General features: G+C 53.8%; 2 protein-coding genes across 2 annotated transcripts in view; both read left to right on the top strand.

The window, feature by feature from the left end:
- The first annotated feature begins 679 nt into the window (after positions 1-679).
- Positions 680-5723, top strand: TBC1D26 (TBC1 domain family, member 26). Its single transcript, XM_011957977.1, is given in 8 exon segments — positions 680-823; positions 1154-1186; positions 1663-1743; positions 1943-2050; positions 2385-2494; positions 3759-3807; positions 4800-4931; positions 5637-5723. Coding segments are annotated over 8 exon segments (744 nt in total).
- Positions 5724-5862: 139 nt separating this feature from the next.
- The window catches only part of TBC1D27 (TBC1 domain family, member 27), a 20678-nt gene continuing 9427 nt past the window's right edge, over positions 5863-17113 (top strand). Inside the window, 8 exon segments of the mRNA XM_011957976.1 lie at positions 5863-6055; positions 6483-6617; positions 6620-6754; positions 7114-7162; positions 7164-7261; positions 8211-8326; positions 8328-8654; positions 16432-16763. Of these exon segments, the coding sequence (XP_011813366.1) occupies positions 5863-6055; positions 6483-6617; positions 6620-6754; positions 7114-7162; positions 7164-7261; positions 8211-8326; positions 8328-8654; positions 16432-16763 (1385 nt within the window).

Here is a 17113-nt window from a genome sequence, read left to right as displayed (position 1 = left end):
CATTTACACAGTAAGATAATACATGATAATGCACATTGAAATTATTCACCCTGCACCCCCCAACATTATCTTGCATACCTACACCCACTAAAGAATCCCATGGGAGATGGGGTGGGCAGGGAACTGTGGCCCACCTGGAACCCTTCAGTGGGGGCCCTTGGTCAGTCCCCAAGGCTCTGCGTGGCCCTCCAGAGACTCTGCTTCCCGCTGGCTCAGTCGGCACCACAGAGGGTGGAGGAGGGAGATGGAGTTGGGGCTGGCAGGACAGTAGGGAGAGGACAGTCAGGCACCTCATGTCCTGGTTTTTGCAGTGGCTGGGAGGAGGCTGAGGGCTGAAGGCCGACTCCCCTGAGAGCTGGCTGAGGCTTGAGGCGGGGTGGTGGGGCCATCCCCACTGCCTGCAGGGCCCTTGGTCATCCTTGTCACCCCAGGCTTCTCCCCAGCAGCATTGGGCAGCCCCATGAGAAAGTGGCCAAGGCAGAGGTGTGGACGGATCAGGGGGGGAGGTCTCATTCTTAGGCTCTGACAGAAAAGGGTCAAAGAAGGGCCAGGGTGGTCAGAGGGAGGGTCACAGTCTCTGGGCTGGGCAGGATGGGGGAAGATGGGGTACAGGCAGGGTCAGCGGCCAGGGCACAGGCAGAGGCAGGTGCACGCTGGGACGTCAGACCCTGCAAGGCCCATGGAGAGTGTCAGCTGGGACGAGCTCCAGATGCGTCCTCAGGGCGCTGGGCAGCTCTCAGGCCAGGCTCCCCGGACTCTGGTGGGTGACGTGGTCACTCCCGAGGCACTGCTGTCAGTCAGAGCTCGGTCACCCCCCCGGGCAGTACCCATCCTGTCTCAGGACTGGACTTTCTCAGCTCCCACAGAGGGTGTCGCCTCCAGCCCAGGAGGGGCAGTCCCATTGTGCAGCCCGAGGCGCCCCAAGTGGCTCCTGCCAGGCCAGCCTCGAGCTCCCTCTTCTCCAGGGTCCGGGTGCCCCACAGATGTCAGCTCCACAGGGCGGCCCTTGCCTTCCTTCTCTGTGCCTTGTCCCAGGCTGAGACTTAGGGTGGATGGGGATGGGCTGGTCCTTCCCTGGGGCCCTCTCAGGGAGGGGGATGGCTCCTGGCCCGGCCAGGTCCTCAGCTCTGCCTGGGTTGCCTTACAGTGAGAGGGAGCTGTCCCCGTCAGTGCCCTGGAGGTGAAGGTAAGAGCCTGTGCCTGCTGCATGGGACGCTGCTCCAGGGATGGGGAATCAGGGGTGGTCGGTGAGGCAGAGGTGGCGGCTGGTGGGCCCGGGCGATAGTGAGAGGGCCACGGCTGTCACTGGGAGGGGTGGCCATTCTGGCTGGACTCTGTTCCCATGAGGCTTTGACCAAAACTCAAACCAAGAACTGCAGTCCTGGCTCAGAGTCTACTGCCCATTTGCACCAAGTATGCAGTTGAAAGCTGGGACCCAACTAACACTTGGGGCGTCTGTGGCCTGAGGATGGTGTGTTCTGGCATCACCAGTCCAGACCTCCAGCTCTGGTTCCTTCAGAGGGTGTCAGCCCCTGGGGTCTGCCCTTTCCTGGCTCCTTCAGGTTGGGTCTCTTCAGGGCCCCAAAGCCCTGGACCCAGCATCCATGGGCCACCGTCAGAGTCCTGGCAGCTCCGCTAACTCCATCATGGCTCATTTGACAGCAAAGACAGCAGGAAATAAAACACACTGACAAGTGGCTGAAGATGCTTGCACACTGGACAAAATATGGGAGCAGCAAGAAAGTAATGTGGAGGGAATGGCCTCCATGATTGCTCTCTGCAGAGCCAGGAGACAGGCACCCATGGCTGTGACCTGGCACCATCTGCCTCTCAGTGGGTGGGTGGCACCCCATCCTCACCATAGGACAGCAGGCCTGCTCGCCAGCTTTCCTCCCTGAGTCACCCCATGTCCTGTCTCACTGGAGCATTCTTCTGTCTGTAGCTGTCTCAAAACATGTACAAAGGCATTTCCCTGGTGGTGTGGGGCCAGGTCTGGTCACTCCTGCTAGACATTGACAAAGCGAAGGCTGAGAACCCTGGGGAATACAGGGTACAGCCCTCCCACACTCGGCTAGGGCAGGACAAACAGGCCAGACCGTGTCAGGAGCCCAGGACTCCAGCTGGAGGGAACGTCGAGCCCGGGTTGGAGGTGGGGGCTGTGGTCAGACGCACATGCTGGGCACATATGGGGACTCAGGCACCGCAGGTGCACTGGGCTCTGCTGACCTTCCCTGGCTTCAGAAACAAAGCAAAAAGGAGCTTTCTGCAGGAGGAAACCTTCCTCCCTTCCTTCCAGAAGTGCTGACTGTGGGATGACTGCCGTCAGGGGCAGGAAGTCTTTTGTCTGTTCTAAGGCTGCTTCCTCTCTCAGCCCTGCCCTACAGGTCATGAAGGAGAAGGGCAAGAGGTCCTCCAGGATCACCCACCACATCAAGGTAGATGTCAGCCGCACCCTGTAGAACCACATGACGTTTAGAGAATGATTCGGAGTCAGGTAAGGCCTATGGGGGCTGCAGGGGTACCAGGGAAGATGGGGGCGATCCAGAGGGATGAGGGCCTCCCCAGGGCAGAGGCCACGGTCACCCAGGAAAAGTAACAGAGCTGCCAAGGGCTCTCCTGGCCCAGGCAGCAGCCAGCATTATGGACTGAGCACCTCCCGGGCTCTAAGCCCTGGGTCGGGCTGGGACATGTGGGGACAGAACCCAGGTGGCTCCCAAGGAGATGGAAGGCAGAAAAAAAAAAAATCATGCCCATGGTGGAAGGTGCTCTCCATGCCCCACAATGAGCCAGGGTAGGGACCCACAGGAAGGCGGCAGGATGGCGGGGCTCAGGAGCCTTCCCAGGCAACACTGACAGCCCAAAATACCAGGCAGGATGCAGGGCCCTGGAAACTCTCATCCATGGCTGGCAGGCACGCGACAGGGAACAGCCACTTTGGAAGTCAGATGGGCCGTGGCTCACAAAGCTCAGTGGCCTCGTACCACACATCCCCAAAATGTCACAGATATTGACCACACTGATTTGACACTGATGTGCAAATAAAATCCGCATGCCACATTCACTGCTTGATTGATTGTCACTCACATCTGGAGGCTACCGAGATGCTCTTCAACACCAGAACTGGGGAGGAAGGGGGTTCCACTCTTCAGACAGAGAAGACTCAGGGAGGAAAAGGAACGAACTCCTGATGCCCGCAGGAACATGGATGGATCTTAGATGTGTATTGCTGAGGGAACGAAGCCAGACCCCACAGGCTACCACCGTAGGATTCCAATTCATCGGCCATTCTGAAAAAGAGTAAACCATAGGGACAGAGAACAGGTCAGGATGGCCAGGGGCTGACGGAGCCGGGAAATGTTAGCTGTAAAGGGGACACACTGGGGACTTGGAGGATGAAGGAGCTGCTCTGGGAGGGGCTGCAGTGGTGGACGGGAGGCTCTGCACATTGGTTCAGAACCGTAGAACTGCACATCCCAAAGACTGGACTTCCGTGTCTGCAAACCGAGAAAAGGGGGAAGAAAAAAATCAACCAGAGTGAAAATAATCACTGATCCAACTGTACACCTATGATATTTGCATTGCAAGGAATGTGGATTTTACTGAAAAAACTCCTAAAAACTCAGGAGTCCTGAAGAGCTCATTGCTTATTTGGGGGATCATCTGAACCAGAACTGTGTTTGTTGTCCAGGTACGTAGAGAGAATGAAACTGACAGCATCTGTGCAAAACAAACAAAACCCTCTTTTCCCTCTTTTCGAGGCAGCAGGAGTTATGTGCCATCTTTGTGGCCTATTCTGCATATAACCCTGTGAGTATTCCTGGGCAGTGATATTCCTGGGCCCTGTGCCCATATTCACAGGCATGGGTGTCTCTTGGGGGTGTCGGCACTTCTTGAAAATTCAGTGTTCGTGACCCACCAGCACGTAGTAGGCAGAACTCAAGCTCACTTGCTGGTGTGGACATCCAAGCAAGGGGGCGACGCAAGGGGTCAAACTGAGACGGAAAAGGGTTGAGGTCCTGACTCTTGGTGTCATCTGGACCCAACCACCACATCTCAGATGAAGAAATGACCTTCCCCTCCTGGCATTGCCCTGAAGCCCAGGAGCTTGGCAGGGTCGCATGCAGATGGTCCTCACAGGAGACAGGTTTGACAAGTTGCTGAGGTGCCTGATGGACCAGGGTTTTATCATGAAATGAGTTTGTATTCTGAGGAAGCCTTTTCTTCACCAGAAACCAGAGATCCAATTTCCCCTTTGCCTGAACGCCATAGGAGTGCAGCAGACAGGGAGGGTGTCACCCAGGTGGCTGCTCCTGCGCCACTCTCACTTTCCAGGCCATTCCAGGCAGGGAGAGCTGCTGAGCTGACTCCATGGGCTGCCCACACAGGGTCTGCACCCAGCTGCCCTGCTGTGTCCGGCAGGCAGCCCCTGAGCTGTTGCAGGACCCTTTGTGTGGTGGTCAGCGCGCTGCTGCCTGACTTGGGGTGGGTGCAGTTCACAGGTGCTGCTCCAGGCCTGGCATAGTGGCCTCCTCAGCCTGGCCCAAGGGAGGGAGCATGAACAATCCCTGCCTGTGCCCTTTAGGACCCTGTGAGCTTAGACGCTCGCTGCAGGAGTCCCCCCAGGATCCTTGTCAGCTGAGTCATATGTGACCTGCTCAGTCCTCATGCCCACCCCAAATCCCTGGAGGCCTGTGGCAGGTGTCCCCGAGGACCTCTGCCATCTCTGGTGATGTGAGTCCTCCCAGGGGGCCTCAGCCCTCCCAGGTGACATCCTTCCATGGTGACCCTGGCTCTTGCAGGAGGTGGGCTACCACAGGGACCTGAGCCACATCACCACCATCCTCCTCCTGTATCTGCTGGAGGAAGATGCTTTCTGGGTGCTGGCCCAGCTGCTGGTCGGCGAGAGGCGCTCCCTGCAGGGTAGGTAGACAGCTGCCCCCGGGGCCTTACACTGGCGTGCCAGGGGATGGCCACTCTGGTCAGTGATCCCGACTTCCAGTCAAGGTGCTTTCCTTGTATCCCAGCTTGTTTGGAGCCTCCAGGATGTCCCTGCTGAGGTCCCACAGCAGCCTCGGTCTGGACAGGGACCCTCAAACCTCACGTCAGACGCCTTTCACCCCTAACATCAGAGGGCACGGATACCTCCCCCAGGCTGCCCTCTGTCACCCGAAGCCAGCCCTGACTTTGTGCAGGCGCCACTCACCTCCTTGAAAGTCCTTCTGCCTCCCAGCAGGCTGTGCTCCCAGCCACCTTCCCTTCCTGTGGATGGGCCAACGAAGCCAAGATGGCAATGTCTGTCCATCCCACATCCCCCAGCCTGATCCCACGTCCAGGAGATGGCCACATAGCCCCCAGCTCCCACCCCGTTCTCCCCGCTAGCACCTGCCTGCCTTGGCCCTACCTCATGGTGTCAAAGGCAGGCCTGCCCTCCTGGCACCTTGACCCAGGATGCCGCTGGGCAGCACCTCCAGCCAGGGTCCTCCTCCCCAGGACTGAGGCTGCATGCTGGGGTCACTAGATGGGAGGGAGGGAAGCTTCGGGGTCCGGGGTTCCCCTGCCCTGCCCAGCTCTTCCAGCTGATGCCTCCACATCTTGGGAGTGAGGTCTGATGGGGTGATGGCTTGGGGGCTTCTAAGTATTCTACAGGCCAAATATTGCCTGGATTGAGAGGCTCCTATCACACCAGGAGCAGGTGCTGCACAAGTCCTTCCGGAAGATCATGAGACACCTGGTGAGTGGTTGACACCCTTGGCTCCTCCCCAGAGGCCCTGGGTCCCATGGGCCAGGGGAGGCTTGAGTCCCTCATGGGGCTGGCAGGAGGCTGAGTCCCAGCCACGACCTGACCTGGGATGGGGATTCACCATGGGTTCGGCGTTGGGTTTCCTTTTCCCGCCCTGGCAGAGGCAGAGGCACTGGTGGACCAGGGCTGAGCTGCAGCTGAGCAGGGCTAAAAGAAGTGTGTCCACCGGCTCTCCGTGCATGGGGCGGGTGTTGGAGCCCTGGCCATCACCCTGGGTTGTGCCTCTTAAGGAAGGGTCTGCAGAGGGGCCTGGAAGTGGGAGGATTTCAGGGCAGCCCAGGGGCCCCTGAGCACCTCTGCTCCTCCCTTCAAGGCAAGGAAGGGCTGTGCATTGAGGGTTCCATGCTGATGAGGCTCCTTCGGTGTTTCCTTGATACGGTAAGGAGGCACCGGGAGACCCCAGCCCTGGGACTCTTCTACCTTGCAGTGCCCAGCACCCTCAGCTCAGGTGTCCAGCTCCCCCAGGAGGACTTGGCTCACCCCCAGCCCACAGAGGGCACAAGCAGATCCCTGCAGGGCTCACAAGCCAGGCTCTGCTCAAGAGAGGGGGCATCCCATGGCAGAGGCCAGGGCTCAGGCCCAGCCTCGTGGGCAGACTGGGACAGGACCTGACTTGGGAGGGCCCAAGGAAGCCCCAGGTCTTCAGGAAGCCCCTCCTTCCAGAAGCCACAGCGCTGCTGAGATGAGTCCCCCATGAGGAGCTACAGGACCTTGTCTGACTCAGTCTACTGGGGGTCTCATCCCATGGAGAGGGGTCCCCAGCACTCCAGGGGACTGAAACCCCAGTGGGCCCTGCTCAGGCCACCAGCTCCAGCTTGTAAGGCCAGGTTCTCTCACACTTGTTGTCCCCACAGAAATCCTTCGGGCTCACCCTGAGACTGTGGGATGTGCTCATCTTGGAGGGCGAGCGGGTACTGACGGCCATGGCGCATGCATCATTCAAAATACACAGGAGTAAGTCCCGTGTGCCCGAGGGTGCTTGGGGGAACACATGGGACAGAGCCCGCTGGCCTGAGGGAAGTGTCCTTATGCTGCCTGCTCCATCTGGCTAGGGGTATCTGGCCTGGTGGGCTGGGCAAGGCATGATGACACTGAGTCCACCCCCCACATGACCCAGATGAAAATCAGGAGTGTGGTGAGCACTTCCCTGCCTGTCCTTCCCCAGTTGTAAGCCTTCTGTGCACAGCTGGAACCCAGGGTGGTCAAAAAGGACCAGGTACCACCCAGTGGGAGGTGGGGCCTGGTGGAAATGGGGTGCAGGCACTGACCCCTCCCAGGGAATCCTCCTGGCCTGATGCCCGCCCTGTCCCTAGAGTGCTTCATGAAGCTTTCCTGGAGCATCATCTGGGAGTTTCAGGAGCGACTCCCAGAACTGGGCCCTGGAGGACAACGCAGTCCTCAGGATCCTTCAAACCTCCATGAAGGAACTCACAAGGAAACACTGGGACCTGCCACCCCCAGGTGGGCTCCAGCACCAGGTCACCTCCCAAGTAACCCTCTGGGGCAGTCAATGGTGGGGAGTGCCCTAGCCCCCCCAGTCCTCCTACCTGGCCTTCCTCCTGCACCTCTTCTTCCTCCTCTACCTCCTCTATTCTAAGAAAGTCAAATGGGTCTGCCAGTCTTCAGGGCATGTGCTGAGCACATGTGTGTGTGTGCTGGACATGCTGTGTGGACAGGCAGGGGCCATGGGCAGGACCTCATAACACTCCTCTCCCACTTTCCACATTGTCCTGTCCTCCTTGAAGGGCCCTGAGGGACACTGGGGCAGTCAGACCCTGCTGTGGAAGCCCTCACCCCCACCTCCAAGCAGCAGAGACCCCTCATTCCCTAGTGACCCCCAAGGGTGTCAAAACAACAAGCCAGGGGGACAAGAGAATCAGTGTCCCTGACCCAGAGAACATTCGGGCAGAGAGCATCGGGGGAAGCCCTGACCCAGAGACACAACCAAGAGTTCAGCCGGGTGTGGGATCACTTCAGCCCTGGCATGGAGTGGGCGGCCTGGAGGGTAGAGGGGAACCTGTGCCCATTCCCTTCTCACCCGCTGTGGAGACAGGCCCCCATGTGAGGTGACAAGGGGGCTGGGTGACAGTGCAGATCCCTCCCACCTGAGTCCTGAATCGGGGCTGCCAAACTGCCCTGAGGTGAGGGCGTGAGGCAGGAAGTCCTGAGCCACCCTGAACCCTGGGGGCCATTTCAGGAGCGACCTCAGGTTCCCCGAAAGCTCCCCGAGCCCAGACTGCACACAGACCGCGCCCTGGAATCAGCAGCCTGCAGGGGCGTCCTCAGTGTCAGGCCATGGTGCCATGCAGGGACCCAGAGGACTCCAGAGACCCAGGCCTGTGGAGGCTAGCCCTGAAGAGACCAGATGAGCTTGGAGAAGATGGTGACCATGTCTGCTTCTTTTTTTCAGCTGAGCTCAAGCAGATGTCCTCTAGGGTGTCCCCTGGCATTGGGCCCCTCTGTGAGGTAGACAGACTGGCTGTCCTCACCCTACCAGCTCAGCTCCACGAGCTCATGCCATCAGCCTCCCTGGGACAAAAGCCTTGTCCTCCCCCAGCCTGGCCTGACGGGGCTGTCCCCAAGGCCCAGGTCAAGGCCCATCAACACCAAGGGGCTTCCCCAGAACCTAGGGCAGAAGACTGTTGTCCGACGGGCCCAGAGGCTCGAGATGAGGGCAGGATGTCCCCCGGTGAGGTCAGGCTTTGTATTACATGGAAACATTTGTCCAGGAACTCTATGCCACAGCTCCACACAGACCTGCATATTGGGGGCCCAGGGGCTTCTCAAGAACCCAGGGCAGCAGGCTGCTCTCTGGGGCACCCAGAGGTTCAAGATGATGGCAGCCTGTCCCCTGGTGAGGTCAGGCTTTGTATTACACGGAAATACTTGTCCAGGAACCCGCATGTCGGGGGTCCGTGTTTCCTGTGCTGCCATTTTGAACACGGCTCCTGGGACTCTGTCACTTCTCCATCTTCTGTGGACAGTAGCCCTGGAACAACAAAACGCACCCCGCCCAGCGAGCCCACTGGGACCGCGACACCAGGCCCTGCCTGGGTTTATGACAGGGAGGAGGCACTTCGAGAGATACCCCTGCAACAAGGTGTCCCCTGCCTGAAACTCACATTGGTAGAAGAACAACACGGCATGGAGGGAGCCCAGGCAGCACCTGCCTGGCCGCCTCACAGCCCCAGATGGCTGCTGGACCTTGTTTTCTACTGCTATTTTATTTTTATTTTATATTTTTGTCTTCTGGGCCTTGGGAAATACTCAGTGGGGGACTTGGTCCCATCACGGCCTCAGGAGGGAAGGCTGAGCATAGGGTTCCCACAGCCCCAGCCAGCCAGCAGCGTGCCCTGGGGCCCCTGACCCCACCTGTGGGTCACAGCCCCTCCCCCAGGGCCCAAGTCCCCGGCCCAGAGGGACCTGGCTTCATTCCGAGTCCTAGGGGGAGAGGGGCACCGCAGGCCCACACAGGGGACCACACGGGACCAGGGCACAGCGAGCCTTGGGTGCTGCGAGGATTCACATCAGACAACCTTGGGAAGCTGGACCAGAGATGCTGAGCCCATACAGTGATGATATGGGCAGCTGGCACAGGAGGGTCAACAGCTGTGAACACTGCTGCCTCTTTCTGACTTCATCACTGCAGTGCAGGCAGTCTGCACCCCAGAGCCTGGCCGAACAGCACCCCAAGTGCCCTGGTCTGCTGTGCCAACATGCCACCTCGAGGCTTTGAGGCCCTGCCTGCCATACCACCCTCCTCCTGGAAGCCTCGTCCTGCAGCTCAGCTGCTGCCACAACCACAGCAGGCACCGCTGCCAAGCTCCTTCCAGTCAGGCTTCCTAGAATGCAGAGGAGCCTCAGCGGCTCAGACTGTGAAGGTGGTTTAATCCGCATTTCCATTGTTCCCACCAAAGACGATCCCTGCAGAGGATGCTCTTGATCAAAGGTGGGCAAAACGGCATGCCAGGAGATGGAGTCAGCTTCTTTCCCTGGCCACCATGTTAGGCGGGGACAAAGTGGCCATCAGACAGGCATGGGACAGAAGAGTCTTAGCATGCTGCATGTGCCCTGACCAAGGCTGACCAGGCCAACACCACTGCCGAGCATCCCATCTGTTGACAAGGGACTTGGTGTGGATCCCTGGGCTGGCGCTATTTCCCAGGAGGACCGGCTGGCTGCCTGTGGGCAGGCTGCCCACACTGTGGGGGGAGCTGAGATTGGCCTTCACTGCAGGGAGCCCCTACCTGGATATAGACTTGCCCCTCCTTCCTGTCACCATCATGGCAGCCCACATGGTATTGCTTTTGACCAGGTCACTTAATTCACAGCGAGGGACATGCAGCAGTGGCCCCTGACCAGGGAACTAACTGTTCTCACTATGTCAGCCACTGCCTAGAAGCAACTGGGCTTAGGATCGCTCAGTTATGCTGATGTGATGGTTTTTCTTAAAAGATAAATGTTATGCTTTCTACTGGAATCCAGTACACAGTGTGACTCTCTGACACCCAGAAGGTATAGTTCTGAGAGTGAAGGTGTGAAAAGTGGACAATGTTCAGTATTGCACTGAATGTCTCAGTTGCAAAGTTTTCCTATTCCTGTCCTGGAGGAATGGAGCTTCACTGGTTGGAAGGTCTGAGGACCCAGGCAGAGTGAAGCTTTCCCCAGGGGAAGACAACAATGGTTCTATTTAATATGAAGAGACAGGACTAAGTTTGAAACTCTGGGGCATTCTCTGGTGTTCTTGATGTTTCCACATAAAGTAAGTCAAATAGGCTGGGTGTGGTGGCTCATGCCTGTGATCCCAGCACTTTGGGAGGCCAAGGTGGGCAGATCACGAGGTCAGGAGATCGAGACCATCCTGGCTAACATGGTGAAACCCCATCTCTACTAAAAATACAAAAAATGAGCCGGGCGAGGTGGCAGGCATCTGTAGTCCCAGCTACTCGGGAGGCTGAGGCAGGAGAATGGCATAAACCCAAGAGGCGGAGCTTGCAGTGAGCTGAGATCTGGCCACTGCACTCCAGCCTGGGCGACAGAGCGAGACTCTGTCTCAAAAAAGTCAAATAACAAAGTTTTCCCACAGAGGCATCTGAAAAAGGAGGGGGAAGAACTATTCAGAACTCAGAGGCTTCAGAATTGAAGATGAGGCCAAGCAGGAGACTCCTGACCTGCTGAGGGGAGGGGAAGTATGTGGAGGTGGCTGGGAGATGATGCCATAGAGATCCACCCCCACCTTGTGATCTGTCAGAAAACCGTGCACTTGATTAGCTGTGCACATCTTCTCTCCACTGATTATAGTATTTCTTTTCATTTGTGACTCTCCAATCATGCAGGGAGCTTGCTACAAAATACACTGTGCTATACCATAGCCTGGGGCTTGCAATCCAACCCTGGCGAGGATTCCTGCATGTCAAGGGCCTCAGGTGACTTTCATGCACACCCAAGTCAGAAGGCTGTCCTGAATCCTGGATGTCACCTTTATCGGGGGAAACCCACCCATGATATTCAACGTGGGTCCTTTTCTATTTTCCCTAAGTGTCAGCTGGTCTGAGAAATAAAGGGAAAGAGTACAAAAGAGAGAAATTTTAAAGCTGAGTGTCCGGGTGAGACATCACATGTCAGCAGGTTCTGTGATGCCCCCTGAGCCATAAAACCAGCAAGTTTTTATTAGCAATTTTCAAAGGGGAGGGTGTGCATGAATAGTGTGTGAGTCACAGAGATCACATGCTTCAAGGGTGACAAAACATCACAAGGCAGAAGATCAGGGTGAAACTAGAATCACTAACGAACTTCCATGTCCCGCTGTGCACACATTGTCGGGGTTCAAGAGCAGAGAACCGGCCTGACTAGAATTTGCCAGGCTGGGACTCCCTAATCCCAGCAAGTCTAGGGGCACTGCAGGAGACTAGGGCGTGTTTCATCCCTATCTGTATCTGCATAAGGCAGACACCCCCAGGGCGGCCATTTCAGAGGCCTCCTCTGGCAATGTATTCCTTTACCAGGGCTGTTAATTATTAATATTCCTTACTGGGGAGAGAATTCAGCGATATTTCTCTTACCCATTTTTGGTAATAAGAGAAATATGGCTCTGTCCTGCCCAGCCCACAGGCAGCCAGACTTTAAGGTTATCTCCCTTGTTCGTTGAAAATTGCTGTTATCCTGTTCTTAAGGTGCCCAGATTTCATATTGTTCAAACACACATGCTCTATAAACAATTGGTGCAGTTAACACAATCATCACAGGGTCCTGAGGCAACATTCATCCTCAGCTTACGAAGATGACGGGATTAACAGATTAAAGTAAAGACGGGCATAGGAAACCACAAGAGTATTGATTGGGGAAGTGACAAGTGCCCATGAAATCTTCACAATTTATGTTCTTCTGCCGTGGCTTCAGCCAGTCCCTCCGTTTGGGGTCCCTGACCTCCTGCAACAACCTTCCTGCCCAAAAAAGGAGAAATGAAGGTCAACCAGCAGCAGGCCAGTCATGGAAAGGGATGAAATGTGAGTGCGGGCCCTTCCTGACAAGACAAGACTTTAGGCAGAAAGTCAGGCTGTAGTTCTGGTCACTGACTCAGACCAGGGACGCCCCCATGCAGGCTGGTGTGCCCTGGCTGCTTTTCTCCCTCCTGCCACCCTCTCTTTGGCTGTTTGTGTTTTGAAGGGAGAGCCTGCCAATTTTCAGAAGAAAATGTAGCTTTATTATGATATAGGAAAGACTGCAAGTTATTAGGGGAGGAGGAGGAGTCCTGAAACAGCTCCTGAGAATGAGAGGGAAAAGGAAGGTGTAAATCTGTTGGTAATAAAGTCTCCAACCACAGCACCGTCATGGGAATGTTTTTGTTACAATTTTTGTTTTCAAGGATATAGTAAACAAAACAGTCACTTGAATTGTCAAAAGAACAGCAATTTTACAAAGTGAAAAGCATACACACCAAGCCAGAATACAATAGCACTCAGATCTATATGTTGCAGTGGTGCCAGTGTAAGAGGAAACCTTCAGGAGGTTGCAGTGACCCTCCAGGGAACCCAGGCCCATGGAGGGCCCTAGGGCTGGAGGGAGGCCAGCAAACCACTCAGCTCAAAGCACTCCCTTCAGGCATCTGAAGAGGGAAAGCCCATGTGTCTTCCTGTGAAGCACTGAACGGGCAGCCAGCATCTCAGAAATGCAGGTGATTTTTCATACATGGTGTGAATGAGTCTGGGGTCACCCAGGGAGTCTCTCAGTGATCAGACACACTTTGAAACAATCAACACCTACAGAAGAGGTTATTAGGAAATAGGAAAAATGTTTTCCTGAATTTCATAGCAGACTGGGAGATAAAGGAAGAGATTCTCAAGCCCACCATGGAAATATTTTGTTCTAACAAAGTAAATTCACAAGAGCACATCAAACACAAGACCTAATGCAAGGGGCAGTGCCCATGGCCACTGCCTGCCTCTGGTGAGAAGTTCTTTAGCAGCAGTCACAGGGCAATGCTTAGGCAATGCCACAGTGAATAAGGGGGATTCACTTGGATCTAAGAGTTTAGGATAATGCCCACCAAGAATGCACTGACTCCATCTCTCTTCCCAGTTCTAATGTTCTCAGAGCAGCAGCCACCCCTGAACACAGCGGGAGACAGGAAAGGGCCCAGGGGCATGGGGATTTATTCCTGGGTTCTCTATTCTTTTCCACTGGTCTATGTGTCTGTTTTTATGCCAGTCCATTGCTGTTTTGATTACTATAGTTCTGTAGTATAATTTGAAGTCAGGTAATGTGATGCCTCCAATTTTGTTCTTTTTGCTTAGGGTAGCTTTGGCTATTCTGGGTCTTTTGTGGTTCAATTTGGATTATTTTTTCTACTTCTGTGAAGGATGTCCTTGGTATTTTGACAGGGATTGCATTGAATCTATAGATTGCTTTGGGTAGTATAGACATTTTAGCAATATCGATTCTTCTGATCTATGAACATGGAATATATGTCAATTGTGTGTGTTCTCTTCAATTTCCTGCATCAATGCTTTATAGTTTTCTTTGTAGAGATCTTTCACTTCTTTGGTTAAGTTTATTCCTAAATGTTTGGTTTTATTTGTATCTATTGTTAACAAGATTTCTCTCTTAATTTCTTTTTTAGATTGTTCACTGTTGGCATAGAGAAATATTACTGATTTCTGTATGTTAATTTTGTATCCTGCAACTTAACTAAATTTGTTTAACTATTCTGTTAGTGTTCTGGTGGAGTTTTTAGGTTTCTCCAAGATTGTATCATCTGCAAACAGAATTTGACTTTTTCCTTTCCAAGTTGGACACAAGGCTGTTATTTTATTTCAGGCCATTTTCCAAGCTCAGCGGTTTTTGTCAGAATTCAGTTCCTGTAGTTATAAGACTGAAGATTCTGGTTTCTTTTTGCCTGTCAATGGAGAGTTGTTCTCAAATCCTACAGGTGGCCCACCATTCTATTGCATGCAGCCTTCCCTACAGCATGGTAATTGTTTACCATTAGAAACATGGTAATTGTTTCTAAGAAGAAAATCTTAGAAGAAATCTTCCTATCACCTACCATACGGTTCCCTCTAAATTTCAAATGTTCGTATTCTCCCTAAAGGCAAAATACATTTACTCCCTCCCAAAGATTTCATCTCATCTTCAGCTCAAATCCAAAGCATTATTATCTAAATCATACCATCTTATCAGCTCAAAGTCCAAAATGGCCCCTAAACATCACAAACTTGAAGCTTAGAATCTTACCTTCTAAATGTTCTAAATCAGATGCAGATGGTTACAAATCATTTAGTGCAGATCCTGGGGGCACACTTTCAATTTGTGGATCTGTGAAGCTAAAGAAACAAGTTATTTTCTCCAACAATCCTAATATACATTAGTGGACAGGCAGAGGATAACAGTTATGTGCATCTGAATAAAGAGGTAGAGGAGGCTGGGCGCAGTGGCTCACACCTGTAATCCCAGCACTTTGGGAGGCCGAGGCGGGTGGATCACCTGAGGTCAGGAGTTCGAGACCAGCCTGACCAACATGGAGAAACCCCGTCTCTACTAAAAATACAAAATTCGCCAGGCGTGGTGGTTCATGCCGGTAATCCCAACTACTTGGGAGGCTGAGGCGGGAGAATTGCTTGAACTTGGGAGGCAGAGGTTGTGGTGAGCCGAGATCGCGCCATTGCACTACAGCCTGGGCAACAAGAGTAAAACTATGTCTCAAAAAAAAAAAAAAAAAAAAAGGAATATATAATATGTTCACATACTAAAACAGCATGAAAACATAAAAATTAATAAATGAGCCATAAATTGAAAGTGATTAAAAATTAAAGAAGCTATTTCATTGAATGTTATGCTGGTCAGCATTGAAGTTTGCCAAAATTTAAATATTTCAGATTGTTGAACATGTATGTTAATAAATTGTAGATAAGAATATGTGTATTTATAAATATATTTCAACAGTTTCACTTCCTCAGAATAGTGTTACTACTCAAGTATCAAAGAGGCCAATTGGGTTGTGAACACATGTAGAAGCATAGACGCAGTGTTTATAATCTAATCTTTATGGGAAAAAAATGCTCAAAAACCTAGAGATGTGAGCAGTACCAATAAAATTTCTACAATTTGCCAAGATTGTTTAAAATGATAATTTCTATTTCCCTGGTTGGCTGTTACTTTTCTGGAAGCCTGAGGAGAGGAAAAGCTGCCAGTGAGGTCCCTGAGGTCACCCAGGCCCAGAAGAGACATAGCACCAGCTGACAACTGCAGTAAATGCCACTGAAGACCCTCATCGGGAAGAGGCTGCAGGACCATGTCTGCCATGCTTGTGTTTTAAATGCTGGCCAAGATGAGTCAAAACTCCTTTTCCTTTTTTAATTAGAAGAATTTTCAGGTACTCAAAAAATGTCACACAAGACTAATTTATTGTGCTTGCCCTATATAATTTCTTCCTTAAACAATTTAAGCAGGAGTTAGTTTACATACTGTATTTGGCAATCAGCTTTTGTTATTTTGAACCACTGAAGACAATAAATTTGCTTCTTCCTTTTTTCTTTTTCTTTTCTTTCTTTCTTTCTTTTTTTTTTTTTTTTCTGAGACGGAGTCTCGCTCTTGTCCCCAGGCTGGAGTGCAATGGTGGGATCTCAGCTCACTGCAACCTCCGCCCTGGCTCGCTGCATCCCTCCCTTCTGCAGGGAAGATGTCAATATTTACCCTACTGACCCTGGCCAGTTCTTGGTATTGCTCAAGTCCCCTGGGTCTTCAGACTGGCAGATGACTTAAGGGGCCAACCACCCTTGGCCTCTCCTGGGACAAACACTTGGCTTCACCCATTATCATGTCTTGTTCAGCCTCAGAGGAGCGTGGTTGGGGTGGATTACTTCATGCCTTGATTCTGCCTTGCCGGAAACCACGGTGGCAGCAGGCTTGGGTGTCACCAAGTCACCGTGTTTCATGCTATTTCTGGAGGTTCTGGCCTTTGTGGCCTCGGAAAGGAAGGCCATCTGGTGCTTTGGGGAAGGCCCTCCGGATGCTCCTCCCGATGGTCTTCTTCAGGCCTTTTGCTCAGCATTGATCTGATCAGTTCTGCCAGCTCTTAGCCATGATCTCTTGGCACTGGTGCGGCTTTCCGTCAATAATTTCATAAACTCCAGACTTCGTGTCTTTTGCATGGAAAGTACGCGGTGCCCATTTCATATGACAGCGCACCCTGGAGCCCAAACGTCAGCCTTGCGGGTGTGGGGTTTCTTGGGGACAATTTTGGGCTCAGGTGTAGGGGGCGTTTCCTCAGGGCAGGCGCGTCCTGGTCCCCATCTGAGGCCGTGGGCTCCTGGCAGGAGGACCTGGAGTTTTCGAATCCCCGGAAGGGTGCATTTCCCCCACTCTCGGGCACAAGCTGCCCTTTTGGCGGCGTTGGGCACGGATCACCGCCTCCCAGAAGCCCGCGACAGCGTCAAGCAAGTGGTGCCCCCGCCCGGGACACCTCGTGGGTGATGGTGCCATGAGGCTGGAACAGACTGGGGCCTCCCGGTCTGTCAGCTGCTCCCGCCCGGGTGTGGCTTTCATAGGCTTTTGGACACTGCCTGCCATCCCGCCGCCCCTCTCGGGGTCCGCTCCCCTGGACTGGCCCTGCCCATCGCGCGCCGGTAGTAGCAGGCAGCCAGGAGCCAGTGGCGGGCGCCGCAGGTGGGATGACCAGCAGGAGGCTGCGCTGGAGCCCGCTGGGCAGCAGGACCCCTAAGGCAGCGGGGCGGGTGAGAGAACCTTAGCGTGGGCGGCTGAGGGATGGAGGCAACTGACGGGCTGAAGGGCTGAGGCAGCTGAGGGGCTGAGGGG

The sequence above is a fragment of the Colobus angolensis genome, unplaced genomic scaffold (assembly GCF_000951035.1).
Source record: "Colobus angolensis palliatus isolate OR3802 unplaced genomic scaffold, Cang.pa_1.0 Scaffold452, whole genome shotgun sequence".
Classification (NCBI taxonomy): domain Eukaryota; kingdom Metazoa; phylum Chordata; class Mammalia; order Primates; family Cercopithecidae; genus Colobus; species Colobus angolensis.
Note: the sequence above shows the minus strand (reverse complement) of the source record. Positions and strands in the feature narration are given on the sequence as shown.